The 26,683-nt window shown below is 51.0% G+C and overlaps 9 protein-coding genes across 9 annotated transcripts; 4 read left to right on the top strand and 5 right to left on the bottom strand.

Annotated features, from left to right (window-relative positions):
* Positions 1–834: 834 nt before the first annotated feature.
* BP01DRAFT_311499 (RNA dependent RNA polymerase) lies at positions 835–4,790 on the bottom strand (the record flags this gene model as incomplete). Its single annotated transcript, XM_025572454.1, has 1 exon — positions 835–4,790. One exon carries the CDS (start codon positions 4,788–4,790, stop codon positions 837–839), a length of 3,954 nt encoding a protein of 1,317 aa, XP_025434840.1.
* A 711-nt stretch (positions 4,791–5,501) lies between these two features.
* Positions 5,502–7,348, bottom strand: BP01DRAFT_311494 (putative amino acid permease). Its single transcript, XM_025572453.1, has 4 exons — positions 7,278–7,348; positions 7,211–7,217; positions 7,002–7,159; positions 5,502–6,941 (listed from the first exon to the last, which is right to left on the bottom strand). Exons 1-4 carry the CDS (start codon positions 7,304–7,306, stop codon positions 5,645–5,647), a joined length of 1,491 nt encoding a protein of 496 aa, XP_025434839.1. The 5' UTR covers positions 7,307–7,348; the 3' UTR covers positions 5,502–5,644.
* A 293-nt stretch (positions 7,349–7,641) lies between these two features.
* On the bottom strand, positions 7,642–9,563 carry BP01DRAFT_114257 (aromatic alcohol reductase). Its single transcript, XM_025570342.1, has 5 exons — positions 9,332–9,563; positions 8,966–9,250; positions 8,575–8,901; positions 7,876–8,515; positions 7,642–7,720 (listed from the first exon to the last, which is right to left on the bottom strand). Exons 1-4 carry the CDS (start codon positions 9,416–9,418, stop codon positions 8,135–8,137), a joined length of 1,080 nt encoding a protein of 359 aa, XP_025434838.1. The 5' UTR covers positions 9,419–9,563; the 3' UTR covers positions 7,642–7,720; positions 7,876–8,134.
* A 4,722-nt stretch (positions 9,564–14,285) lies between these two features.
* Positions 14,286–15,546, top strand: BP01DRAFT_379246 (putative MFS allantoate transporter; the record flags this gene model as incomplete). The annotated part of the gene is made up of 5 exons (XM_025577136.1): positions 14,286–14,413; positions 14,808–14,892; positions 14,944–15,262; positions 15,316–15,355; positions 15,417–15,546. The coding sequence occupies 5 exons, from the start codon at positions 14,286–14,288 to the stop codon at positions 15,544–15,546; spliced, it is 702 nt and encodes a 233-aa protein (XP_025434837.1).
* Positions 15,547–16,112: 566 nt separating this feature from the next.
* Positions 16,113–17,041, bottom strand: BP01DRAFT_379245 (mitochondrial 54S ribosomal protein bL19m; the record flags this gene model as incomplete). Its single annotated transcript, XM_025577135.1, has 3 exons — positions 16,113–16,215; positions 16,325–16,700; positions 16,834–17,041. The coding sequence occupies 3 exons, from the start codon at positions 17,039–17,041 to the stop codon at positions 16,113–16,115; spliced, it is 687 nt and encodes a 228-aa protein (XP_025434836.1).
* Positions 17,042–17,438: 397 nt separating this feature from the next.
* Positions 17,439–18,731, top strand: BP01DRAFT_288252 (uncharacterized protein; the record flags this gene model as incomplete). The annotated part of the gene is made up of 3 exons (XM_025571531.1): positions 17,439–17,550; positions 17,686–18,427; positions 18,503–18,731. The coding sequence occupies 3 exons, from the start codon at positions 17,439–17,441 to the stop codon at positions 18,729–18,731; spliced, it is 1,083 nt and encodes a 360-aa protein (XP_025434835.1).
* Positions 18,732–18,788: 57 nt separating this feature from the next.
* On the bottom strand, positions 18,789–21,177 carry BP01DRAFT_353153 (uncharacterized protein). Its single transcript, XM_025574109.1, has 4 exons — positions 20,424–21,177; positions 19,981–20,369; positions 19,255–19,923; positions 18,789–19,196 (listed from the first exon to the last, which is right to left on the bottom strand). The coding sequence occupies exons 1-4, from the start codon at positions 20,962–20,964 to the stop codon at positions 19,101–19,103; spliced, it is 1,695 nt and encodes a 564-aa protein (XP_025434834.1). The 5' UTR covers positions 20,965–21,177; the 3' UTR covers positions 18,789–19,100.
* Positions 21,178–21,325: 148 nt separating this feature from the next.
* BP01DRAFT_353152 (uncharacterized protein) lies at positions 21,326–22,847 on the top strand. Its single transcript, XM_025574108.1, has 3 exons — positions 21,326–21,569; positions 21,626–21,903; positions 21,955–22,847. Exons 2-3 carry the CDS (start codon positions 21,674–21,676, stop codon positions 22,643–22,645), a joined length of 921 nt encoding a protein of 306 aa, XP_025434833.1. The 5' UTR covers positions 21,326–21,569; positions 21,626–21,673; the 3' UTR covers positions 22,646–22,847.
* Positions 22,848–23,030: 183 nt separating this feature from the next.
* Positions 23,031–26,531, top strand: BP01DRAFT_353151 (Hid1 family protein). The gene is made up of 8 exons (XM_025574107.1): positions 23,031–23,305; positions 23,373–23,991; positions 24,045–24,142; positions 24,200–24,442; positions 24,497–24,850; positions 24,902–25,145; positions 25,201–25,706; positions 25,761–26,531. The coding sequence occupies exons 1-8, from the start codon at positions 23,210–23,212 to the stop codon at positions 26,271–26,273; spliced, it is 2,673 nt and encodes an 890-aa protein (XP_025434832.1). The 5' UTR covers positions 23,031–23,209; the 3' UTR covers positions 26,274–26,531.
* Positions 26,532–26,683: the final 152 nt, after the last annotated feature.

Below are 26,683 nucleotides of genomic sequence, written 5' to 3'. Positions count from 1 at the left end.
AGAGAGGGAGAGGGAGGGAGGGAGTGAGCGGATTGATTGAATGCTTGGATGGATGGTGGAGGAGAGATGGAGAGACTTTCACGTGCAAAGCAAGAGAGAGGAAAAACCCAGGCGCGGCGGGCCAAAGAGGAGCCGAGACTGACTTGGAACTCAGTCCCAATACTGGATTCAGCCTATAGTATCATATATCATATATCACTATATATCATATATATATCATACATATATCATATATCATGATATTTTAGCACATATCATCAGACTGGCCACTAACTTACCACTTTACATGCCACTTATTACACCATCGGAACTGCAGCTTTCACTACCTATTGGTTTTTAGTTGTCAACTGGGACGTATCATCCCACTCTCGCACACTCTCCCACTAATCATCCACTGGCTTATCCCTACTTCCCTACAGCCTCAGCCACATGCAAACGCCTCCCTTCACATGTCCACTCGGGGTCACAAGTCAATGCAGTCGTTGGTTGGTTCGTCCGGGAGGAAGAGCCGACGTGCAGTTTGAGATTGAGTGAAGCAGCAGGACACGCACTGCAGCTCGTGGAAGATGCCGTTTGCAGCCATCGCGTAAAGAAAATGACATGTGATGCCGCTCCACCGCCTTCCCGTATATTGCACCGTTCCACCGCCTGCCTCTCGCAGCTTCTTGATCTTGCTCCCAATCAAGTTCATGATTCCCAATCTTCAATAATCCAAAAGTCCAATTAAGTAATAGGAACTTTGTTTAGCAAGGGAGCAAGATACCAACCAAGAATTAGCAGCCCCCCACAGAGTATATCCAACCAATGGCTCATGCCGGCCGAAGCTGAAACCTCCCTCATTCCACCGACATTCCGTCATCCGGGTCGTAGTATCCGCCCGCTGCTGGAGATGGCAACCCCAAGTGCATCGCTTCTATGGCTTCATGGCCCTCGTACTCATCCTCGTCCACGCCGCTGTCTCTTTCTTCCTCCACCGTGTCTCGAAATGTGAGCTGCGCAATGACCTTAGGGTTGACACGATAACAGGCGAGGATCTCATGCGTTACCGTTCGCGCCGACATGTTACTTGACTTCATCTGACAAAGAACCTCACCGAAGGCGTGTATAACAAAGCTGGATTTCGGGTACCGCTGATACGTACTTGAAGCTAGGTAACGAAGCCATTCGTCCGGGCAATATTTCCATACCTGGGTCAGAGGATGGGTGCCTAATGGAGGTTTAATGACTTGAGCTTGTTCGGCAGCTTGTAGAGCATAGACGGAGAAAGATTCGGTGCTCTGGTGGGCGAACTCGTTGTACTGAGTGCGTAGATCCTTGATCTGCTGGGCCACAGTTTGCAAGGCGGCTCCCATCTCGGGATCATGCGCAATTTGCCGCTCGACCTCCTTGTAAACTCGTAGGAGGTCCTCATCGTGGTGACCTGACGATTTGTGCTCCGGGAATGATGTCTCAAGTTGAGTTAGTACCTTATCACGCTCTTTGCGAGCTACCTCGAAGCGAAGGAAGTCGATGATGTTGGCCTTTTTATGCCTTCGTTGAGGATCCTTATAGGCGGGCAAATCACGAAATCGAGGACTAATCTTCTTGCGATATTGTCTCCAGGCTTGCTCAGACAGATGTACACCTCCTTTACGCCCGTCTACCAAGTGGCTCAGGAGACTAGCAAGCTCGATAGCGCTACGCGAGTTGATCGATTCGTCATATGCAATCTTTTCATGCTCGACCGTGCAGCGTCCTAAACTCGACAGTGTTAGGTTGAACTTGAACGCACTTTCGAGGAACTCGTCCATGGTCTTGATTCCGCGCATGGGCACGGAATATTCCGTAAGACCAAAGTGGTCCGGAGGATATTCAACGTCTTGAAGGTCCGAGTTAAAGAAATTGCGCACGATATTCTGATCCCAGCAGATCCAAGGAGTGTCACCATCGTAGTCACCGCCGGATAGCATGTGCGCCAACGCTACCTTACCCACACTAGGAAATACGATGACGTCCTTGAAATGACGGAGTTCTTTCTTCCACACAGCCTTCCGACGTTGGATATCAGAGGGAAGATGGGCTGGAAGTCGACCCACGAGGATTTCAAAGCCTTCTAGCATGATATCATCGAATTGGCCTTGGCCATCGCGCCAGTTGGTGGAAAAACCGAGATGTACCTCGTCCTCTTTGAGAATGCCGTACGGGTCTGCTATACAGAAAGCATAGGTTGAAAGAGGGACTTCTATATGCAATTCATCCACATATCGATTGAGCACGGTCCTAAGGCATTTCCCAATCCGCTTACGGAGAGGATAGAAGCTTTGAGGCCCAAACCCTGCTTCACTTAGTCGTATAATGAACTCTGCGTCGTTCGCCGTCCATTCCTCTAGACGCTTGACCCTTTGTGACATCAGCCCAGAGCTATTATCCGCTGAAGGCCGGAGTTTCTGAATGAGATTACGACAAAGTACAGGACTATCGGACTGGAGTACCTCCACAAAATCCTGGTACATCGCTTGAATTCCTTGCCGGGTGAGGTCGCCGATATGCTCCCTAACGTGTCCACCATGCTCGAGGATGGCTAAGAGCTGGATATTCAAATCGACCGAATGCAATGGCTTGGACCACGTCACAACCTCGAAGGTCAATTGCTCATCGTCCACAGGCTCCCGCCAAGCTTGGGGGTGCGGATGAATCTTCAGCTGCGAATCGGATATCTGAATCCACATTTCATCATCACATTCGGCTGAGAGCTGCGACTGATGTCGGTCAACCATCCACAACCCTTTGGCTCCCGCAAATCGACCTTGGAAGGCACTAGGGGTCATTCCCGTGATCCCCAACATATCACAGATGCGACTGGCCATTGCCCTTGACATCAAAGCGCAGCCATCGTTCATGACAGGACGGCCCGGAAGGTCTGGCAGAGACAGGACCTGCGATGGTCGCAGTACCACTGTTGCATAGGTTTTGGAAAGGCCTAAAGAAAATCGTTGAAAAAGTTTGCAGTTAGACTGATCGAGATTAGCATCTGGGGGCATATGCCAATTGATTAGAGCTTCCAAGCTCATTGAGGTGTGGTTTGTACTGTCCTGATTCGGGGGAGATATGTACGAGGGCATGCGGTTACTGTTCTTGATATCCTTGCCGCCAACAGCGAAGAAGTCCACTCGGAATTTCGGCTCCGACCTGGATTTGCGCTTCGATTTCACTTCCTCCACAAAGAATGGTCTCCAGTCTCTCCCTAAGCATCGATGCACCTCTTGTGTTAACCAGCGAGCTATGGTTTCTCGCAGGAGAGCAGGTTGCGAGGTCATCCGCAGATGGGGTGGTGGCCGGGTTGGGGCGGGTATAGTCAGACTGAGAAAGCGATCTGATCCAAAGCGTCGGTGGAAGCGGCAGGTTCGTTCTGTCTTTAGCGGATGCAATTTTAACTTGAGGATACCGCGTTCGGACCCAGTACACCACTCCATGTCCCCTGACAGAACAACCACCTCGGAATGTTTGTCAGTTTTGAAATTACCAACGGCAGCTTCCCAGGCCTTGCGAGTCGGCTTTTCAGGGAGTGGCTTGCCATCGCGTTGCTTATGACCTGTAACCCACTGCCAATATTCATCTAGAGTTTTAAAGGTGATATTATCACCAGCGAACATGAGTTTTAGAGGCACATTCCAGGACCGGCCAATCCTTTCCAGTGCGTATCGATAGCGAAGTGGAATTGACCGTGACAATGTTTGTCCGTCAGTTTCGTAACTGAACGGTCCGTGCTGTCGAAGCTCCGCCAAGATTCGGCCTTCCTCGGACCGCGAAGGCTCTTGGACTGAGTCTAGATTCAGACTCTGCTGGTCGAATGTCGTCCTCATCTCTTCACTGAGCATGTGTCCTACCACCGAAGAGCCTTCATACGTTGACTCAACCTCCAGCATAGGCTCAGTAGCATCAGTGGTTGTCGAGATGAAGGACGTGTCATATGGACGCTTGTGGGAGGTGAAAAGGTCCGAGCACGACGCCATAGTTGGCGCGAAGCTTGTAGATGCCGCACTCGGGGCAGCAGGTACAGCGGCGTCGTAGCGCCGGTACTTATCAGGCGCGGTCAGTTTCTCTAAGAACCTGGAAGGCTTTTCCTGTGACTCAGAGCGACGAGCCCGTTGAAAAATGTTGCTCGGGACAGCCGCAGCTGCTGGCCGCCGGTAGAGGAGACCCTGATCAGAGTTTCCAACATCAAGCTGGTGATGGTCTGTGTCCATGGGTGAGCCTTGCCCTGCAGGGTCTTTGGCCGGAGAATTCGGCGCAGTGTGGAATTCGTCCTCATCCCCTGAGATACTTCTCTTCAAGGACTTAAGCGTTGGATCTTTTGGTTCGTCTGATATGCTCTCCACCAATTTGTTCGTCTGGAACGAGCCTTTTTTCAGAAACCAGACCTCGTCGTCAATCAGTCTCAACAGGTAGTGCAGTCGCTCTTTCCTTTCATTGGCACCCAGAGGCATGCGCTGCCCGCCCAGTCCTGAGCCTCGGGTGACCGAGCTCCGGTGTCCAGCTGCCTGATACGATATATGTTTGTCGGCCGGTATCTCTGATTGACCCAATACCCAGTCTTCTAAGCTGTCGAGAACCCGATTCAAAGGGGCTTGGACTGTGAGGAAGTAAAGAATCTTGAGCCCATTATAACACCTCCACGCCGGAGTCTTGTTATCACCACCGGGGGAATAGTTCCGGGGATTGGGGATGTCCAGCGAGTATTTCTCGTTGATGTTGTCTATGATTTGAATCAATTCTTGCCCACTTCGGCTCGGAGTGTGGGGAAGAGTCATGACTGACAAAGTCAAGTCATGAGATTATTTGACCAGCCTCGATAAGTCCAGTGCATACCGAGGTACTTGAGTGCTGTCGTTGGCAATTGCTAATTGGTAGCAATGGGGAACTTGATATCTCCAAAGCTCACGGTGGATGATCGAGGCGGCGCTCCGCACCAGACGCCTTTTTCAACACACCCATTCGGTCAGTCTATGGCAAGAAAGACTAAGCATTAGGAAAGAATTAGAATACCTAGCTGTTCTGAGTGAATCGAGAAATGGATTCTGAAGAACAGAGAAGAGGAGATGGATATTATATGAGTTGGGGTAAATACAAACAAGCCGAACTCAACTCCGGGTGTGGCTGGCGCTAAGAGCGAGTCAAGATTGACTGACAGCTCACCTCAATCCCGCGCTTCCTGCCCTCCAGTTGCCCCTCTTGGGCGAATCACATCTGCTCCTCTTGACGCCGGCTGCCTCAAGCCTCAATTCTACAGCCCACTTGCACTCATGATACTTCCCTACCACTCACGGGATCTGCCGTTTCGCATTGACTTACAGACGTTTATGTATCTCGGATGCCTCGAGACTTGTGATCCAGGTGGTCACGACCAGCGAATCGTTACCTTCATGCCACTCATCTGCATCCACCAGACAGCAACACTCGCCAGTCTTCAGAAGTCATGCTCGCCAGCTCCGCTGCTGTACCTGAAGCACCGTTCGTAATTTATAGAAGAGAATTCAATTCCCTTGAGATTGGTACTCCAAACGGGAACTAAGATGTCAGTGCGCAAAGAGGTACCCGATCGGCTCAACATACTATGACCATGCATTTCCAAGCAATTTCCTCCCAATTCTATCCTCTGCGTGGTTCAACGCATGCGGGCGGTTTCTGAGCGGACCTGAAGAGGCTGGCCCCACGCTGCAGGGGGCCGACCGGCGCCTACCGTGTCCTGCCCAGCTTTGATGGACTTCATTTCCACACTATCAGGTGAAACCGTGTGGCTTCGGGTGACGAGCTTGTATCCAACGGCAAGAATAGCATAAAGGGGAATCCCCGCATATGAAGTCATAAATGCCAGATAGTCGAACCTCCTGGGTTCCGCATCACTGTTCGTGAGATCAAACACACGAATGATGGAGAAAAAGATACACGCCAGCAATGCGACCCATGATCCAAACACTCCAAACGGAGCCTTGAAGACGAGATCACCGTCGGCGATCCTCTGCACTTTTCGGACTCGCACGAATGAGATATGAACCACAAGCATAGAGGCCCATGTAAGTATGCTAAACATCGAAACCAGATTAACATGGTTCTTGAATAGCTTCTGTGACCGGCTGAAAGCGTTCAGATATGCAGTGCACCCGATCACAGCGCAAACACCCAAGGCGTATATCGGAATCCCTCGATTATTGGTGCGGTCCAAGAAAGAAGGAGCATGTTGATCTATTGCGAGCTCGTACAAAGTCCTCGTCGCTAGATATAGGGCTTGGCTGGCGGCAGAAATGACACAGACTAGTAGAAAAGCGTTAAGAATATGCGGCAGCTGCGACCAGCCAGTATACTGTGCGATTGTCACAAAAGCTGATGCCGGGCGGGGCTTGTCGGGCGTTTGACCTAAAGCCAAAGCATGCGCATCAGAGGGAACGAGGAGTCCTAAAAGAGCCACATTGACAATATTGACGGCCAGGATGCGGTAGCAGTTCGACTCAATGGCTTGCCCTGCAGCTTCTCTCGGATTATGCGTGCGCAAGATCGTTATTCCCATAAGCTCACTTCCAAGGTAGGCCAAGGTAGCAGATGGGACGGTTCGGAAGACTGCGCGTAGTATGCCCGCAGCTTCTTTGCCAGAGTGCTGCGCAAATGCCCCAGGGTAGCTCCAGTAACGAAAACCTTTCTTATCATGCTTTGGACCGCCACCCAAAGCCAGAACGATGCACAAACAAAGTAGTCCGAGCATCACGATTATTTTCACAACAGATATGAATATCTCGTACTTGTCGAAATACTGAGTGCATTTCAAATTCGCAACGATGATCATGGCCAGAAACAAAGTGATCCAGAGGATGGAATACCCTTTCTCGTCATTCCCTTGCCAGTATGCTATCAGCAGCTCTCCCGCTGCGCATTGGTTGGGAATCACAAGCATGAACTTCAACCAATATCTGTTTTGATTAGTCCATATCATACAAGGGAGCCGGGGTATCATATGTCGGCCGACTTACATCCATCCCAATGTGAAGCCAAGCGCCGGGTCACAAAATCGGGACGCGTTTTCGGCCATTGATGGTTCCGGAGACCAGGAAGCAACCTCACCTAGAGCACATAGAACCAAGTAGACTATAATCCCAACGCATGTGTAGGAGATCAAGATGGATGCAGGCTTTTGTGGTTAGTGTGTCTCCATCACAAGAGGGGTTCGCGAGGTACCTACTCCGGCCCTGTAGTCTGAGGTTAGCATGATGCGAAAAGAAAGAATGGGGAAATGCTGGTGCTCTTACTGTGAAAGCGCACGTCCTGCACAGATCATAAAACCCGTATTGATTGCTCCTCCGATAGCTGTGATACAGATAAGCAAGCGATGCAAATTGACTTCAGCAGATGGAAGCGCACCGAGTATATTGACTTGATGCGAGCTTAAGCCTCCATAAACGGGGAGGACTGGTCGTGCGCGCTGATGCGAAGAAGACGAAGAAGGCTGACATGACGTGACATCGCAAGCACTCGTTGTTTGAACATGATCAGAATCTCGATCATTATCACATTTCTCCTGAGCCATTGCTACACATCTCAAGTAGCCGCGTGGTCTCCGTGAACGAGACTAGCGAAAGCGCCCTAAGGCTTTCAAATTATCGCTAAGTAGTTGGGGGAAAGAGCCGGGAAGAATTCCAAGGCGGGATGGAATGCGCTTGCCGTCAGTGAGTCACCATGGTGTAAGCTTTTACTACAGTTTGATTCCTCAATCAGATCATGATGAAAAGAAGATGAATTTTGATATCTTTCCAGTGCCCATGAAACCTGTCAGCGACACTGGGTGATTGGAGAAATCTCCAAAGTACATTGGTATATAGATGCGAGTGGTGACGCAATCATACTCACCCACTCAAGACAGTCATAATCCATCAATAGGTACACAAACGCCAGTCTAATAACCCCGGGAATAGGAAAAAAGACCCATGAGAAGGTCAAAGCAATAGAAGCAACAAGGGCAGGCTGCGTTCGCAAAGTGTTGTGCCCACCGTATCGCTGTATGGGTGATACCGTCTACTCGATCAAAGCTGGAGCATCAGGGAAGATATAGGCGCATCAAGCGCCGAGAGTCGTGTCCTGCTCAAGCACAAGGTACATATATCGTCATTTATCGAGACATGTACAGGGAATCGCTTGATTCGGTGCGAGGGAAGATCCGAGTGTATAGAGAGTCGCTGGACTCGGATCGAGGGAAAAAGCGCTGCTGGGCCTTGGAGATGGTGCGGTCGGTATATACACCCTTGGCCGCACCCCTGACGACGGTTTCAAGGTACTCCTTGAAATCAGTGGGCCTGAAGTCGGGGTACAGTTCCTTGGAGGTAATATAGCCCAGGTACTTGGCATACTCCGGCGTGTTGTCACCACGCAGACCCCAGGATAGTTGGTACTCGGCAAGATATCTGGGAATGAACTTGACGGGATCGAACGGGTATGTTTCGCTGGATTGGCGGGCTGCGAGCACTCGAGTATAGATGGTTTCTTCAGGGATCTGTCACGATTATGATGTCAGTCTATGTTATGGCAGGAGTAGTGCTCGAGAACACCTACATAGTTCCTTTGAATCTTTTCTTCGCTGATCTCCTCCAGCAGATCGTAGATCTCGTTCTGAGTCCTGACTTCGTTGTATGCTAAGACCATTTTGTTCAGCGTCCGGTCATCGACAATGATCTTAGCGACATAGCGACCAATATCCCGCAGATCGGTCAAAGCGATGGGGGTGTTTCCGTCAGCGACGATCTCATTGTTGGCGGAGGTCATTGCATAATCGATGCGACCGGACTCGAGGCGAGGGTAGGAGAACTGGTACCACCAACCGACATCAATGATGGTGTAAGGAAGACGGAGCTGCTTGATGTGGTTGTAGACTGTCTCTTTCTGGAGTCAAGATTAGTTTGAGAACGCAAGATGTGGGTAAGCCAACCAGAATGCTGCAACCTACCTCGTCTCTCAGCCACATAATGCCACCAGGGGGTGCCACTGTGATGAAACCGCAGGGAACAAACCGCTGAACACCGGCATTCTTTGCGGCTTTGGCGAGGGGAATCTGATCCTGTTGCTCTGAGGGGCCAACGCAACTGATGACGACATCGATTCCAGTGAGAACATCGGCCAGCGACTCTTCAGGACCCTTCAGATCACCCTTGCGAATCTGAACACCCCGCTCTTGCAGGGCAACAATGGCAGGCTTCTGAACCGAACGGGGGCGTACAAGGGCATGTACTTCCTGTTAAGAGGAAAAGTTTGCGATTAGATTCCAGGGCCAGATGGACGGGACTGCAGGGCGGGGTGGTTATGAGCTGCATACAAAGTTGGGCTGCTCGAGCAATCCGTTCGCAATAGAGCCACCAGTTTCACCTGCTGCTCCGACGAGCAGGACCTTAGTTCGGGACATCGTGAATGAGTTGAATGTCGGATTATTCTAGGGTGATTTGAAAGGTTGTATTGCCGGTGATGGTGGTAGTGGTGATGATGGTAGAAGTGTCCGAAAGAGTATAAGATGTATGTAGTTTGTGCGAATTAGTTGGAAGACGGGGGCAACCGGATTTATGAGGAAGGGAACGGGATCCAGATGGAAATGGGGATTCCCAGTCGGTTCCTTGCTTATGTATTTCGAACGTTGACGTTTTCCAGCGGAATGGAGGGTCAGTCGACATTATAAAGGCCGGGCGTCCCACTCTGAGGATGGCCACTAGTCTACCCACTTTTCGTCTTATCCAGAAGTGGCCAGCAGTGGGTCGATTGTGGGTGTTAAACATCCCCTACTACGAAATGCGGCCCCCCCCCTCCCTTAAAGGTGCAGGTAATGACCTGGGGGAGAGAGAGAGAGGGGAAATGACCGGATGCTATTTTAGAGAAACAAATCCGTAGCCCTTCTAATTTAGTCGCATGTTCACATCAGATGCTTTTCTTGAACACTGCAGTTGAATACATTTTTTTTAAACTATGAATTTGGATGTTCTTTTTCCGCAGTAAAGTAGCTAACACGTTAATAGTTAGTGAGGTAGCCAAGGTACAGTACCTAGTTCATTAGTTAAATGGCCTTGTGGCCTTAGTCAGAATAAGAGAAAAAAGGCAGACAGGCAGGCAGTCAGTCAGTCAGCCCGTTTGTCGGGCCACGCTGAGTGTAGAAACTCTCAAGATTCTCACTCACAGTTGCTGCGGCTCTCAGTGATGGGTTCGGAGCAGATACGCCCATTATGCTCATTACGTCACTTTATGGGCACGGCTTCCCGGGCAGGGGACCTTTTTCTTTCCAGGGCTGGCAGGCTGGCAGTGGCTGACTGGCTGGTGACGATACCGACCTGGGGTTGTCCGGCTGCTGGGTCGGTCTCAGTCCATTTTTTCTCTCTGTCTCCGTAATGATTCAGTGCGTTCATCATTACTCCTGCCGTGGAGAACCATTTATTGCGAACGGCCACCTTAGCCTTTCTTGCACTCTTTCACTAGAAGAATACGTAGTCTTTTCTAGCTACCCGTTGAAACCACTACAGTCTCGATTATTTGCCTAGCTTGTCCAATAGTCTTCACCACGTTTTTTTGACCGATTTTTCTTGACTGATCGCGCATAATGCGGGGAGGGAAAGGAATCTTTGGTCTTTCTTTTACCCCCTCTCCTCTTCTCCCCCCAAGATGGCCCCCAGCTTTGAGAACACAGAAGAAGAAGGGCTTCTGGTCCAATGGCCAAAACCCCCCACGTCAGAGATCTTCGGATCTGCGTGGCGGATTCTGCTTTCATGGCCTTTTGCAACCCTTTGAACATGACGACATGTCTTCTGCCGGCCTTTGCTACCTGGAGGACATTTCTGGGTCAACCAATTGTTCCATGGTTGGACTGCCTTGGTCTTCTCGAAGACTACGAAAGAAACACCTGGATCAATTTCTGTAAGTCTGATTGTGGACTAGCAACAATACGGTCTTTAACTGCCAGGATGCCATGTACAGCAGTACTGAATTCGTCAAGATAGTTAAGATCTTCGATCGGATGACTACCTTACTTATTAAACTACCGGTTGTACTCCATACTGTAACCGTCACTTCGATTCTAACCAAGTGAAATGTCGAGTTAATCTCATTTAGTCATGAAACAGTGATATACACACCTACTACGGAGTATACGGAGACCTTATTACTCCATAGGCCACACTACACAGTGCTCGGCCCATTTGGAATTATCCTGGTGGACTTATTCAGAGGTTAGCGACTCGTTCTGTCTTCCCCCGGCGGTCAAGCATCAGCCTCTATTACCACCATTGAAGTTCAAACCGCATACAGCTCACTTCCCTTCGCCAAGTAGTCTGTGAAAGACCACCTACCACTGAATTTCCTTTCGCAAGGTAAGTTCTCCGACGTCAAGACACAAGCACCATGTTGCTTGGACGTCCATATCAAAACGACCATGCCTGGCTAGCAGGTGCACTAATGCAGCCATACTCCGGTATGCGACCAATAGCCTAAAGCGAGGCGAGGCGGATCCCTACCTCGAAGATGAATCGCGCTGGACTAGCCGCGATCAAGCACGGCAAAGGATCGAGGTCAATTCTTTGCTGTTGCTCAAGAGTCCCTGGATATGCTCCCCTCAGTAACTCACTCCGTAGACAGCCATCATCCCAGGTGGTTTATCGGGAGCATGTGACAATTCCACCTCCCATCACCTATTCTTTCGATCTGCAGGCTCATGACGGCCCTTTGAACCAATGGAAACCCACTCCACCCGCACACCAAATGCAAGCCTGCAGCCGGGGTACAGTAGGTCGTAGTTCTAATGCAGTAGATGGCTGGATGGGTGGGTGAACAGAGGACGAAAGTGTCGGTGTGTGACCAGTTATTGCTCGAACCGTTGTTTGCCCTTCGGGTATTGAAGGGAGCGAGCGGACGGCAGAGCTCCGGAACGCATGCCGCTAGGCTGACGGTGCAGCAACTCCCCTTCCTTAGGGGCGCTTACTCCGTGCACTGGGGAGGGGCCGGCGGACTTGGCCGTCTTCTCTCAAACCGTGGGGAGGGAAATCGCTCCTTACAATCTGCAGCTGGTCAAATACAGAGCTGCGAGACGAGTGAAAATTGACGCACTTGACCATCATGCCCAACTCAGTGATCGAGACGAACCTTCCTACCTTTTCGTCTGCAAAATCGCCAGCAAGTACTCCATATTCCGCATCCCATTGTCTCAGTTGTGTTTCGACGCCGTGATTGCTGGTTTCAGATTTGAGTTGCACGTGTTACAACACCCCGGGTCAGAACTATGATGCTTGTTTGTACGAGAGCCATTGATCATGCAAGCCTCCCTCAGCGATGTTTGTGCCAGCCTTAATGAAACTTCAATTGATATCTTCCAGAACGCGGCATCCGCTCCTCAGGAATAGCTCACTGATAAGGCGGTATGGTGCCTGATCGCCAGATTCCCCGCATTTCATGGTCTACAAGCCTGACTTACGGAGTATAATGCAATTGCTGGCCTCGTGGGCTCGATTCAACGCTCGCGTCAAAGTCATTTCCATTGGTGGCTTAGGTACTCCGTCCGCACTGCAGAGTTCGCAGACCAATGCCCTGAATAGCCTTGACTGCGCACGCAAACTGGGAAAGGATCACTATTGACCCTGCTTCTCATGGATGGGCTCTGGAACAAGGAGAACGAGTCACTGGGCCTCAGACGCGCGAGTGGCAAGTGAGTCATTCCAAAGTGCTTCCCACGAGGCAGATGCATTAATATGGCATGTCGAACTGCAGAATACATGGACCAGCCACAATGCTGCAGTGTGCATCGTGGCCGACTAACATCTACTGATCGATAAAAGTTAATAGCTGCAAGTAGCCAATCCCAGGCTAGTCCGTGATTGAGCTCGAGATAGCCCGCACTTGGCGATCAGTCATACCCTCTTACTTTAGTCTGTATAGGTAGATGAACCCAGGTCACTTAACCAATGTGGAGATCTGCTTGTAGGATAGTGTGCCTAGATTCAGCTGGGATGGTCTATTTAGATTTTGTCACATCATTCCCCGCCTCTAGAGAAGATTCTATGTATGTGCCTGGGTACTCCGTACCTCTCTTGCACTTCGATGCCCATTTTGACCGGATTGAGCTAGCCAACTGTGGCGCCAACTGGGATCATATTCTGTCCCGGATGTACCCAATCTCTAGGATCAAGAGTACGGTGCAAGGTTCAACTTGATGGAAGGAACACATCGAATGATAATATCACAAGGCGTCACGGCATGGCATACAGCCTAACATACTCTTGATATCGAAGGTCATCAAATTAGAAGTTGGGCAAGAAAGGGTATCATTCAGGAAATCATAACTCTGCCCTCCCCACGGATACTACTCGTAGAAAGTCCAAGCTAGAGCAGGTGAGATGCTCAAAGCAGAGAAAGCGATGTCATGGGACAGAATCATTGAGTGGTGTATTATTCCCAGGGCAGTATTTTTATGTCCCAAGCTCGAGGCAAGATGTGAGACGAAGACTAACTTAGCAGCCGGACTGGAATTACCCCAGGTTTTGCCCGGCTCCCCGCAGGGGTATCCCACTTCTCCGCACTTCATGACCATCAACGTCTCGAAGACTCCGAGAGATGACTTCTGAACCCTTCTTTGTCAACTGATGTATTCAGCTTTCTTTCAATGACGTTCTATGCTCCGTCATCATGCCTATATCGGCTTTACTCCGAGATCAACGCCGCACGTACCCTGGCCGTGCTGCCAAAGGGCACCATCAGCCGGATAAGTACCCGAAAACCAAATTTAGACCATGTGCGATGCATTGTCTTCGGGCGAACAGCATGATGGACTGAAGGGCGAAAATCTCCCCATATTGGGCGAGACCGATACCTTCGCATCCTCACAATGCTTTTCCGATGACATGCTTGAACGGCTAAAGGTAGCTTCCGGATCCACGGCTTGGCCTAAGGAACAGAAGCCCGGAGATCACTATAGCTATAGTTCTGAGTGGGGTATTAGGGTCATAATCCTGGTACTATATAAGTGTTTAACCTCTTCTCCTTAGCAATATGCCTCTGCTCAGCTGTCATTCTCAAGCTCTTTGACAGTGTCACGACAACGACAAACATGCAATTCCAAGATGGGCAGCAAAACCCAGTCCGGACCACGTACCATCCATGCAGAGAATATAGACTTACAACTTGGTCACTCACGATGAGAGTCAGGGGTCTTTCTCATAATTCAAGCCGCCTGCCGTAACTTCACCACCTTGGCCATGGTACGAGCTCTGCGAGGTGCAGCTGAAGCTTGCGCGGATCCAGCCATCATGCTCATCACGACCATGTGGTACACGAGACGCGAACAGTCGGTGCAAATTGGATTATGGTATACGGCCAACGGTCTAGGAATCGCACTAGGTGGCCTGCTAGGCTATGGCATAGGCCAGATCAAAGGGTCACTTCCTTTTTGGAAATACGAGTTCATTATAACATGAGAACAGAGGGTCTGAACTGATGCTGACAACGTGCTATATGACATATGCTAACCGGAAATATCTCAGTAGTTACCTCTGTTCTGCTTGGGCTTGTAGTGAAGTTCTTCTTTCTTCCTGACTCGCCAGTGACAGCGCCTCTACTCAGCCAGCGAGAGCGTCGTGTTGTAATCAGGCGACTTAGAGAGAACCAGACAGGTAACTTATTGAGAAACAACAGATCAAACCGCATCAGATCCGAGAAGCCTTCCTAGACTACAAGCTATATATCTTCTTCACCTTGGGACTACTGAGTACGATCTCAAGCCGCTAGTTACCGTTTCAAGCTTAGCTGATGCAAACTATCTACGCAGGCAGTATACCCAACGGTGGGATCTCCAACTTCGGAACCCTCATTATCAAAGGCCTTGGGTACTCTACCCTCGTAACCCACCTGATGCAGGTGCGTACTTTATCATATCTCTCACTTGTAATCCTCTTGTTGACCTCTCAGATCCCCTACGGAGTATTGATGGCCCTAGCATTTTGGCCTGTGTGTACCTCAACGACCGATTCGAAAACAGACGATGTCTATTTGTCGCTATCTCCCTGTAACCAACATCGCTGGAGCATTTTGTCTGGGTTTCGTGCCCCAAGAAACAGTGTTGCTCGTTTGATCTGCCACTACCTCACCGGGTCAATAAATGCAGCGTTCGTCTTGATTCTTAGCATGCAGATCGCAAACACAGCCGGTGCGTCCGCGACTTGCCTCTCGCTTTCCGTGTTGGACGCTCCAGGGGATGAATTATCCTCACGGCTAATGACGCTATACGGTACACGAAGAAGGTCGTGACCAACGCTGTGCTCTTCCTAAGCTACTGCTCAGGCAACATCGCTGGCCCGTTCTTCTACAAGACGAGTCAAGCGTGAGTCGCTCTATGCAAGCAAAAAATGGAATTTCTATTTCTGAGTTGTCTCTGTTGATAGTCTGACCTACGAGCTCGGAATCTGGTCCATGATCGTCTGTCACTTGCTCGAAGTCGTCCTCATCTCCACGCTCGGTCTTCTGCTTCGCTGGGACGAACCAACGCCGCGTTCGGATCCAGCCTCAAGCTGAGGGGGGCTTGGAGGGGAGAGATCTCGGCCCCACTGCTTTCTTGGACTTGACGGACTCAGAGAATCTGAAGTATGTTCGAGCGTTCCACGTTTCCGGCTGTCTATTGGGTCTTGGTTGGTGCGTTGTGTGCCCGTTGCTATTATGACCCAGCTTTCGGTACATATATTAGGTTATGGGAGAACAGGATCGAATGCTCGGGTTGAAAGGAAGGTGAAGTAGTGTTGTCGAAACGTTGACCAGTTGGCTCTATGATAAGCGCGATATGCTGGAAATCTACACAACATATCCGGATTGTGTAGCGTTCGACATGTTTCTCTGCAATCTGTGAACAGCCGAGCAAATTTCCCACCTCAACCCCAGGAACATGTCCCAAATACAAGAGTGAAAACCAAAATCAATCGCAGATCTTTTGAGTGAGACTGTATCCGACAAGCGCAGAAAAAGAAAAAATGAACACCCGGACCTAAGATCCATATACACATGCTAGGTTAACATAAATAATAATACATTCGCCTCAAAACATACCCATCGTCGAAATTGACAGAACCTCAAGCCGACACCCAAAATCACCGCTTCTTGTTGCTCTTAACCCCACCCGTGAGCGCCCGCTTCTGTCTGAGATACTTGGTGACAATATTCTCCACGCTACCAATATCATGTCTAGGCTGTCTGTTGTTCCAAAACAAGTTCAACTCGTTAGCAAGAATTCACCCACAGAACCAGACCTCCTTCCGAAGAACTTCCCCGAGGAAAGAGAATAGGGTGGATGATAACGCACCTAAGGTAGTACAAACGAGCTCTGCGCTTCCTCTTCTCCGTGCGCTGCACGATCTCCACGCTCTCGACGTTGGGACTGTACACCTTCACGGACATCTCGACACCGACGCGCGTCAGCTGGTTGCGGAGCAGCACCGAGGTGTCGACGCCGCGCAGCTTGATACTCAGCACCACGCCGGAGAAAGGGTCGCCGTTCTTGAACGTCACCCGGATGATGTCGCCGGGCTTGACGCTGCGGGCGTGTCGACGGTAGTCGAAGAGCTCGCGGCGCTTGCCGAACGGATCCAGCTTTTTCAATTGACGCTGAACAACTTCGCCGACGGGGTCCTTGCATGCGGGGCCCGGCGGCGGGCGGGGGATCTTTCTTTTCTTGGGAGCTGAGACACCGTTCTACGTTAGAATGGCACTGGTGGTTTTTGGAGGGAGGTTGAGGGCCGGTGGGGGGGGTCCCCCATCCTCTTTTCCTCCCGGGAGATTTGTGGAAGCTGGGGATCGGGCGAAGCAACATACCGAGTTCAGGTCGCATGCGATGCGGTAATTGAGCGAGGAATTGTTCGGGCAATTCTTTAGGCAGAGGAACCGGCTTGGGTTTGGCGGACCAGACCGTGCTGAGCATTCGGCGGCCGGCCACGGAGGGAGTCTGCAGCATGGTGTTGGGCCTGCTGACAAGCGACCGGAAGCAGCCCAGCTGCTGCAAAATTGAGGAGGAGTTCGCCATGGCGAGGCGAGATGTGCGGACTTGTCTTCCCAAGTGAACGGAGAGAGCGGCAGAACCTAGAGTCAAACAGATTGCGAAGTGAGGAAATTCGGACCGGCAGAATATCCGCCCCTTGCCTGTTTGGGATGTCCGCCAAATGTTGTTGCGGGAGATTTTCTGCCGGCCGCCCGCTACTTTCAGTTAGTGAAGGGTTGCTTGAGTCTGTCTTCCACTGAACTTGGTATTATTTCCGGAGAAGGTCTGTTTGTTGGAGTTCAGTCTTTAGCGTTTGGGGATCTTTTGTGGGCTTTCTCATTGTCTCCGCCGTTTGAGTCAATCCTACCGCAGTCCAGTTTGGGAGAACGAAATAATCTCTCCCGCGCCGCCGGCCACATTCTTACAACCACATCCTATCGAAATGGCGCAGCTCGCCATGAACAGCAGGCTATTGCGCTGCCAGAATGCAAGCACTCTCGGTCGAACCGTTGGATCCTACACACAGAACCGCACATATCTCTCTTCTGCTAAAGGTACAGCGATTCCACCCTATTCACTATGTCTGCCCTTTTCCGCGTGACAACTGCAACCTCAACTCTCGACGACTCGGATGACCACAAACCCTCCCATTCAACTAGTTGACTGACCAATTATCCTCCCCGATACAGTGCCCTCGTTCGACAACGCTCCCAAGAAGATCAAAAGCGGCCTCAACAAATTCCGCAATGAGGTCTTCATCCCTCTCAACCTATCCGAACAGCAGAAGCTCCTGATCTACCGGAAGAAGCACCAAGGCACCTTGGACGAGCACCCAGTAACAGTGGCCATCAGCGAGGAGGAGGAATATCGCCTGCAGCCGATGGAATTCACGGCCCAACCGCGCAACTCGAAAGCCAACGAGCTGATCCGCCGCATGAAAACCGAGGACGATTGGAAGCAGCTGCCCGCCTTCCTGACGGCCCTGCACAACGTGAACCGCAAGCTCAACCTGGAGATGGTGGTGCGCCGCGCCGGCATGAACGACGCCATGAAGTTCATCCTCGCGGCCGCTCAGGCCAAGGACACGGGGTTCTCGCTCCGCTCCCCCGGGCTGGTGCAGAAGATCTTCTTCGAGCTGCACCTGCACGCCCAGAAGCATGGCTTCAAGGGCCCCGAGGTCGACCGCATGCTGCGCCTCGCCCAGTCGTTCGTCGACCTGATGGGTCTGCCGCGCCACGTCAACAACAATCCGGCCAAGGACCCCCGCCGCCGCCCCGCCGTCATCGGCGTCTTGCTCGAGCTGAGCGCCGCGCGCGCCCTCGACAAGTTCGGCGGCAAGGACACGGACGGCCTGGTCCGCGCGTACAGTGAGCGTCTGCTGGCCAGTCTGAACAACAAGCACTTCCGCCTCGAGATGAAGAAGCCCAACCTGTCGGAGCGTCCCAAGATCCCGGCGGAGAACGTCGTGAACCCACCTAACCCCAACCTCCCCACCGAGAAGATCAGGTACCGGAACTGGACAAAGATCGACGGCAAGCTGGAGCAAGTCGTGCCCATCTACAATGCCTTAGTCTTGACTCAGAAGACGGCCATCGATGCTACAATCTCGAAGACGATGAAAGACCGGGCTAAGACCATGCGGGACTGGGTCCACCTCATGAGAAATGCCGCCCCAAACTCGGTCCGGAAGCATCCCATGCGGGGCTTGGGCAACAGCAGGGAGTTGTGTACATGATTGATACAAGCCTTTGATCGCCTTGTTTTGGATTCGCCGCTCAGGCTTTCGATGCTTTTCATTCCCGATTCCTTTTTGTACATTACCATGATTTTTCTCAGAATTTGCTCGGAGCTATATCTTGTATTCGAAAATAGATGCATATCCTTTTCTTCATGTCATTGACACCCGGAATTCAAGTGATGAAACTACACTCATAAATTCAAACACTTTCATCAAGATGCTGTGCAAAAGTCATTCTGTGAACCCTTCCCCCCACTCCCCCAACCCCGAGCAGGACCGAAACGAGATACTGATGGACAAGTGGGCAATACAATGGAAAAAGAGTCAGATTTCCCATGCATGATGCAAGAACGCTCAACAGGAATCTCAGGCACAGAGCTCCAAGGTGTTGTCATCACGCAAGCGAGCTTGCACCGGTAGCACCGTCTTGCCCGAAACGACAGAGGGGCCAGTTACAGTGATCTGTGGCCCGTGTAAGCTACATTGCATCGGTAAATAGAATATGGTTCACTGCACTTACCTGACCCTCTTCCTTCTCAGAATTTTCCGACACACCCGTCAGCACAAGCTCGACGCTGCTCAGTGGGGCACCGAAGTGGCTGGGGCCATTGAAGCGTCTGTAATCGAAGACATTGGTCTGCGACACAGCACCGGCAATGCCGGGTCCAGTCAATGCATACACGATACGCGCGCCGGTGAAGAGGCGGAGGTCTGTCAATTGCTCGAAGTCAAGGCGCACCTCGGGATCGGCGTCAAACCGGTGGGAGATGCATAAAAGACGGAGTCTGTCGAGGGATAGCTCGGCTGTGGGCCCAACATTGGCAAGCTGGCTCAGGAATCCGTGCGATGGCATGTATCCAGCATCCAGGCTTCGCACCTGGATCCAACGTGCCAGTGAAGACACGGGTCCGGAGTGAGGCTTCATGAACTTGGTGTGGTAATCCGACATGGTGCGAGAAGAGGCAACGATGACTGTTGGAGACACACCTACCGTCGCAAGAGCAAAGTCCACGCTCTCGCCGGCAACCGAATTGATAGCGACGGATGCATTGGCAAACAGTGCAGCCATGATCTGGCACAGGGGATACGATCGTGAGAGGGAGTCGATTGACAGCACAAGGTCACCGGGGCTGAAACGCTGCTGGCGGGGCAAAGAGTACAACAAGCCGGCGATGCCTGATGCCAGATTCTACACTGGCGATTAGCCACTGGATATTCCAGGATGAGAGATACGAAAAGAGCTCACCTCCGATTGATACTCGACAAAGTCGCCTTCAGACGACTTGGATGGCCAAACAGTAGTCACCGAAGGTGTTGGAGTGCTTGGATCATAATTGGGTACTTCAAGCGATGCCAGCTCTTTCTTTTCTTCCACCAGCTCGTGCCACACCTTGACTTCCAAAGTACCCTTCACATCCTGAGGCACATCGTTCCAGTCCATGTGCCTGCTTCCGAGTTTCGCAACCCAGATGACTTGCGATAGCTGTTCGTTATCCTTGGCAACAAGTGACAAGTCGAGGGAACCAGCTTCGGCGATCAACGCGTCCGCCTGCGATTTTTGTAACAGCGCTGACAGAGATGCCGGTTGCAAGTTGTGAGGAATGATGGTGATCTTAAATTCATAGAAAGCCCCAGCTACCGCGCCGTTAGCCATGAATTGATGATGGAGTCAAGCAGAGGGGGCCAAACCGAAGATAGCAGCTAGAAGCTCGACCGAGTCCGTCAAACAGACTGCCACGGTCTTGACCTTGGAAGATTGTAGACGGGTTCCAATAACATTGATCTCTTGGGTAACTTGCTCCAGGGTGTGCTCGATCGCCTTCTTTCCAAGCACGGTAAAGATCTTGCCCTGCTTGCCAGTCACCGCTCCGTTCTCTTCCACCGATCCGCGAACAGCGGTCTTCCAGATATCACGCAAGTCACCTTTCCGGCCACTGGTCCACTTGGGAGTTCCAGGGTCCTTCACGTTGAGTCCGGTGCGCAGAGGGAAGCCATGCGGAGTCTCCAGACTTCTGTACGGGGCCGATTGGCCTGGTTGACGGACAGGGAATGCGCTCGATTGCCGTGCGAGAAGGAAAGGATGTATATCTGAATCTTGCGATGTGACGAAAGAATAGATCAGGAAGGCGACGATACCTCCGGCGATGCAAGTGGTGGTGATGTTCCAGTCGGCCAGTAGCGCCGCCGCGAAGGCATCTAGCTTGGCCACGATGGACGGCTCGGAGTCCATTCTGAAGTCGATTGTCCCTCAGAATGACTTGTACATGTGACAGGTACGAGATGAAAAGAGAATAACCTGGAATAGGGTGAGATAGGAGAGTAGTTGTGAAAAGAAGAGTGAGGTCTGGTGAGCTGACAGCTGACCGACTGACTGACTGACCGACTACCGTAGGTATGGCAGTTCGGCTATTTACTAGGCTGACCCTTACTTATGATGATGATGCCAGGTGTGGGGAACTGGTGGGCGCCTGGTGGGCGGAGAGCCCGGGCGGTAAAGTAAGTCGGATGGAAAACTTCGCGGCAATGGCGCTTGTTGGAACTTTGGTTGCCCTCGAGAAGGTCGGTGCTTTCTTCGATCACTCCTCAAAACAATCAATTGACTGCCCTGCATCTCCGACTCCAATTCCCCCCTCCCCCTCCTCCTCCTCCCTCAAACCCATTCCACAGGGGATATCTTGCTACTCCGTACTACCTCCTTGCGACTATGGTTCTATCTGGACTCTTGTCGTAGGTTTTCAATCGGAGATTATACCATCCATGTGATACATCCTTCTCCCCGTGCGCAGTTCATCACCAGGTAAGTCATAACTGCCATTCCCTTAGGTATCCCCATCGGTAAGTAGATTCCCCCTCATTACCTACCTGTAAGCTCTGGTGCTCATTCTTGACAGTTCCCTCTGTGCCTCTCCACTGCAATTCTATCGTGTTGTCATCTTTCAATGGCGTCCTCTGCCCCTCCCTCCACCCCTAAAGCTTCCAAAGCTTCACCTGCGATCGCAGCGATTCCCGACCAGAGCCAAACGCCCGGAAAGTGGCGCCACCCTCACTTGAATGAAGTGGTCCGCCGACAAAATGCTGGAACATTTGGGGATCGCAACATAACCAAACTAGTGTGGAATGGTGCTGCTTTATTTGCACTCGTGGCATTCTGGGATACCTTCGAGGCATAGTAAGTTGTGAACCCGTGAAAACATAGACATATTTAACAGTATATATGCAGTCTTCTTTGGCTTGAACATTTGATCCAATTTCCTACCTATCCCGACTTCTCCCTCCTCGTCCTGCGCCTTGTCTTTGTCTTCAACATCCTATATGCCCTGTATCCTATATGGGGGCCGAAGGACGATTTTTCCGATATTCCTTTGACTCCCACCCAACGCTCGCTTCTTGGGCTGGATCCCACTGCTACGCCGCCATTAACACCCGGTACTACCTATGTAACTCCGCCTAAGTATCGTCTCTCTACGTCCCGACCCGCGAGCCCAGCAAGTAGATCTGGATCTCCGCTATCGGCAAATACTGGCGCCTCTGGTCGCAGAGTATCGTCCGGCCCCTCCTTCTCACCTTCTCCTAGTCCTCTGTTCCAGAAAGTGGTTACCAACAGCGGGAAAGACAACGGTCGGCGACCGAGCTTCGGATCATCATCGCCTCTTGGTCGAGGCACATCATTCTCGCCTTATCGAGAGTCGACCACGTCTTTCAAGGAATCTACCGCGTCCTTCAGAGATTCGACTGCATCTTTCAAGGAATCGACCATGTCCACCATGTCAAATATGTCGTTGTCGACGATGTCGAGTCTCGGACCCGCGAGTCCATCCCCTGTAGGGGGTAAGCGCGCGGCCTTAGGTTTGAGTAATAAGTGGTTGTACGAGAGGAGCCGGCGACTGTCAGCAAGCAACGGCAGTTACTAATGCCGACGCTGGTGGTGGCTGTGGGCAGTGAGCGGGCGCAATAAGGCAGGCAGGGAAGGCGATGTAAACTGATGAATTTTCTTTTCTTTTATCTCTTTGTTCGCTATGACTAGCGGGGTGCATCTCGATTCTTAGATTTCCATACCAGCATACAACTGCTCCATTGTGTATTTTAGATTCAAATGTTAGATCGGTTTGGAGAGCAGTTGCATTTTCGCATTGTGACGATAGCGACAGTAGAATTATTAGAATTAGAAAGAGCTAGGTAGAAGAACTACCCCGGGTTATTGATGGCTGATTACGGAGTACATCCAAGTTGTAAGTGATTGATCGTCGGGTCTCCGCGGGTCTAGTCGTACCCGCTTCCAAGGCAATGACCCAAGAACGCCAACATGCCACCAACTCCATTCACACGCGGCATCGGGTTACTGGGCTCACGTCGCAAAGCAATTCATTCTCTTGGAAAGACAGTTCTCACACCAAAACCTACCATTCTCTTGATCACGTCAATCAACTGTATGAGGTTCATAGGCTTACAAACATAAGCTTCATGGTGGCTTCACGATGGGAGCTTCCGAGTCAAAGTTAGTCTTCAAGCAGGGCATCTTCCGTCTGTCTGAGGAGAAGGACATTCCTGCGGATGATCCCTACTGGACCAGGGTAGGTGTCTCTGCTATATGAAGCATTTCAATTCAGGTTGAGTACGGGCTTACACACCTAACATTAGTTCTGGGAGCTCCCAGAGTCGACTGAGGATGTCTTCAGCTTGTTCACACCGGCCGACATCCGGCGCACGCGCGATCATGCCTTATCGAATTTCGAGACCCTTCTGCTTTCGGTTACCTCTCGTTTAAACGTCTTGAAGAATCATCCCTCTTTTCCAGACCCGGAGCTGGCGCCCGACCGCGATGCGCTCAACTGTATCCGCATCCTGACCCGTCTGCTTCCATACATCTACGAGGCTGAGCATCTGGAGGAGTGGGAGGAGCAGTTCTTCTGGGCTCGCCGCAAGAAGAAGACCCGGGAGGCGCAAGTAGCTCCGGAAGTGTTGTTCGATGAAGCACAAGCTGAAGAGCGGGATCAGGCTTCGCCGCGAGCCTCTGAATTGGAAGATGCTAAGCCACTGGCGGAAGAGTTGATCGATACCCTCCTCGACCTACTGTTCTATACAAACTTCACGATCCCTAAGTTATCGTCGGCGAAGAACAAAGTGTCCTACTCAATTTGGCAAAGTGGTGTGGGATGCAATACTTCCATGGGATCGACCAAAGAGCTGGAAAGTAACCGCTGCGAGGTCATACGGTTGCTGCTAACTCTAACCGGGAAAGCGATGTATATGCCTTCCAGTGAGTCACGGCAATTACGTTCAAGGTCGATCTGATACTGACTTCTCTTTGAGATCTACTTCCTGTGCAAGGTGTGCGGGCCATCACATACATCACGACTTGCTCCGACAAACAAGCTGTATTGACTCTGTTGTGTTCTTTATTGAACACGGTACGTACTTGAAGCTCTATCGGAGACTGGTCTGTTTTTGACATGATTTATGTGTAGGCGATCAAATACAACCCTGCCTCGTGGAGGGTGCCGTATGACCATGTGGTCTGGAAAGATCCGAAACAAATCCTGGTCATTTACTGCTTGCAGCTTCTCCTAGTGCTTCTATTATATCCAGTTCCCGAAGATGGTCGTGGGTCCCCTCCAAAGAATTACTACCGCCATTATTTCGGAAGACTGCACAGACCGCAAGATTTTCAGTTTCTGGTCGATGGCATGACCCGAATCTTGAACCAGCCAGTAAGCTTCATCTTCATCTTGCAGTACGCATTGTGCTGACAGCGGAACGTGCAGATGCAGATCACGAACTCGTATCTTCCTGGTAGTCAAAAGTCTGTGAAATGGGCGCCGGAGATGCTCGTACTATTCTGGGAGGCGTTGCAGTGCAACAAACGCTTCAGGTCCTTTATCATCGACTCAAATCGCTCACATGATTTCGTTATACTTTGTCTTTTCTATGCTATTGTGTATAAATCTGATCCCTCTAAGCAGGGTGTGGTTAGGATGTGCATTTTTGTTCTTCAAACAATGAGTGTCGAGCCCAATTTCGGCAAGAGTTTGAACCTCAAATTTGAAGCACAAGATACTCTTCCGCAAAGTATCCGGATTCCAGGCTTCAAGGGGTCCTACGCCGACTATCTGATTATAGTATGTCGTTGTTCCATCTTATGGGTGTGGTCAAGACTGACAAGGGATTAGTCCATTCATACACTGATCACTGCCAGCAAAGGACAATTGACAGCTGTCTATCCTGCGCTACTGGCAATCATCAACAACATTGCCGCATATGTGGAAAACCTGTCTCCGGTTTCCTGCTCCAAATTGCTGCAGTTGTTTTCCTCGATGTCAGCGCCCAGCTTCCTACTCGCTAACGAAACAAACCACGTCCTTCTAGCATCCGTGCTTGAGTCAATCAACTCCATTCTCGAGCATCAATTTACAAGTACGATACGTTTGCTTCATTTTCAAGTTTTAGCCGGCTTGCTGACTGAGCCTAGGTAACCCATATCTTGTTTTTTCTATCCTCCGCAACCGGAGACGCTTTGAGGCTGTGCGTGAATTCACCCTTGAGAGTGGACAGCAGGAAATAGAACGTCAGAATGAAAGGCGGAAGTCTGCTGCGAATGAATCTGCCGCAAGTCCAGTCCTCTCTCCAACCGAAGAAGATACACAAGCTCCCTCTGGGGCACGCTCATCGCTGGGTCGAATTCCGGAAGAAAATAGTCCTTTCGCCATTGGCGGTGATGATTCTGAAGATGAAGGCGAAGCGCAGAAATCGCCAATCCGAGACTCTACATCGGTTCCGACTTCTCGGCGGCAATCGATATCATCTGTCGTTGACGAAAGTGTGCCACTTCAGCTTCGAGGGATGTCCGAGAAGGCACGCGGCAAGATGCCTGCTGGACAGCCCACATTCTCCAGACAGAACAGCATGACCAGCCAAAGCAGCATGTCGGCTGCCTTCCTTGCATCCTCGAGCGGATTCACGCCGACAGCTTCTTGGGTAAGCGATATCTCACTCTCAAGATCGTGCTGCTTGCTGACTAGAAATTATTAGCTTGAATCTTGGTTGCCTGAGTTGCCGCTCCACACGATACTCACTATCATTTCAGCCATCATGCCCCACGTGCCTGAGTCGGCTTTCCAGTCTGCTTCCAGCCCGGAAGCTCGCACACTGGTCACAAACCTTCCCACCTTTGTGGAGGAGCCGATGATTCAGGTCATTGTCTCCGAGCCCTCGCCCGTTCGTGTTCACTCATTTGAATGGTCAGCCCTCTCAATGGGCTGGTATGAATCCCTGCTCTGGGGCTTTATATTCTCGAGCGAAATGGTGGTCGGCTCCGCGGCAGGCGCCACACCTGGTACTGTTGGGGTGTGGAATGGTACTGGAGTCAAGCTCTTTAAGGTGCAAGAAGCGGCGGCGCAAGGACCTACGCTATTGGCACCAAAGGGCGCTGTTGATGCAGTGGGTAGCAATCTCGTGCAGCGCATTGGCAGCCTGAGTCTCCGACGCAGTAGTACACAGGATTCTCAAAGCAATTCTCGGCCACCTTCTGTTCGCGAGGTCTAAGGTACAAGCCAAGCTCCGCTGGGCATTCAGGATCACTGGATGGTTGCGGGGCCTCCTTATTTCGTTTAGATGCATTAGCTTTCTTTTCTTTATCTTGATGAACTCTATGGTTTAGATGATACCTGACTAGCGTTGCGCGATTGGCTTTTCTTTATGCGCGTGATGGCCTTCGAAGCATTTTTAAACCTGTTGATCTTTTCTTTGCCGATTAGTTCTTCATATATTAGAAAGTAAAGCCAATAAAACACTGCTTTTACGCGTTATGAGTAAACATAAGTCTCTTGGTAACTTTCAGAATGATAGGTAACTATGTATATTGAGTTCAATTCATGGCTGTTTAAATCATGAGGGCTGGACCACCACGTGAGGCTGCGATTGGCCGTTTGCGCTTCTCGGACCTGCTCCAAGCT

Source organism: Aspergillus saccharolyticus (assembly GCF_003184585.1).
Source record: "Aspergillus saccharolyticus JOP 1030-1 unplaced genomic scaffold BP01scaffold_3, whole genome shotgun sequence".
NCBI classification, from domain to species: domain Eukaryota; kingdom Fungi; phylum Ascomycota; class Eurotiomycetes; order Eurotiales; family Aspergillaceae; genus Aspergillus; species Aspergillus saccharolyticus.
The sequence above is the reverse complement of the archived record's forward strand: the minus strand, read 5'-3'. Positions and strand labels throughout refer to the sequence as shown.

What these genes read in the sequence shown, in the direction of transcription:
- BP01DRAFT_114257 (XM_025570342.1), bottom strand. Translation starts at nt 9,418, where the DNA reads ATGTCCCGAACTAAGGTCCTGCTCGTCGGAGCAGCAGGTGAAACTGGT. An exon ending in TTATGTGGCTGAGAGACGAG is followed by an intron (nt 8,902 to 8,965) that starts GTAGGTTGCAGC and finishes TCTTGACTCCAG; the next exon opens with AAAGAGACAGTCTACAACCA. An exon ending in AAAAGATTCAAAGGAACTAT is followed by an intron (nt 8,516 to 8,574) that starts GTAGGTGTTCTC and finishes TAATCGTGACAG; the next exon opens with ATCCCTGAAGAAACCATCTA.
- BP01DRAFT_353151 (XM_025574107.1), top strand. Translation starts at nt 23,210, where the DNA reads ATGGGAGCTTCCGAGTCAAAGTTAGTCTTCAAGCAGGGCATCTTCCGT. An exon ending in CCCGAATCTTGAACCAGCCA is followed by an intron (nt 24,443 to 24,496) that starts GTAAGCTTCATC and finishes CGGAACGTGCAG; the next exon opens with ATGCAGATCACGAACTCGTA. An exon ending in TCACGCCGACAGCTTCTTGG is followed by an intron (nt 25,707 to 25,760) that starts GTAAGCGATATC and finishes AGAAATTATTAG; the next exon opens with CTTGAATCTTGGTTGCCTGA.
- BP01DRAFT_311494 (XM_025572453.1), bottom strand. Translation starts at nt 7,306, where the DNA reads ATGATCTGTGCAGGACGTGCGCTTTCACA. An exon ending in GGCTTCACATTGGGATGGAT is followed by an intron (nt 6,942 to 7,001) that starts GTAAGTCGGCCG and finishes TAATCAAAACAG; the next exon opens with ATATTGGTTGAAGTTCATGC.
- BP01DRAFT_353153 (XM_025574109.1), bottom strand. Translation starts at nt 20,964, where the DNA reads ATGGACTCCGAGCCGTCCATCGTGGCCAAGCTAGATGCCTTCGCGGCG. An exon ending in GCTTCTAGCTGCTATCTTCG is followed by an intron (nt 20,370 to 20,423) that starts GTTTGGCCCCCT and finishes ACGGCGCGGTAG; the next exon opens with CTGGGGCTTTCTATGAATTT. An exon ending in CTGAGAAGGAAGAGGGTCAG is followed by an intron (nt 19,197 to 19,254) that starts GTAAGTGCAGTG and finishes CACGGGCCACAG; the next exon opens with ATCACTGTAACTGGCCCCTC.
- BP01DRAFT_353152 (XM_025574108.1), top strand. Translation starts at nt 21,674, where the DNA reads ATGGCGTCCTCTGCCCCTCCCTCCACCCCTAAAGCTTCCAAAGCTTCA. An exon ending in TGGGATACCTTCGAGGCATA is followed by an intron (nt 21,904 to 21,954) that starts GTAAGTTGTGAA and finishes GTATATATGCAG; the next exon opens with TCTTCTTTGGCTTGAACATT.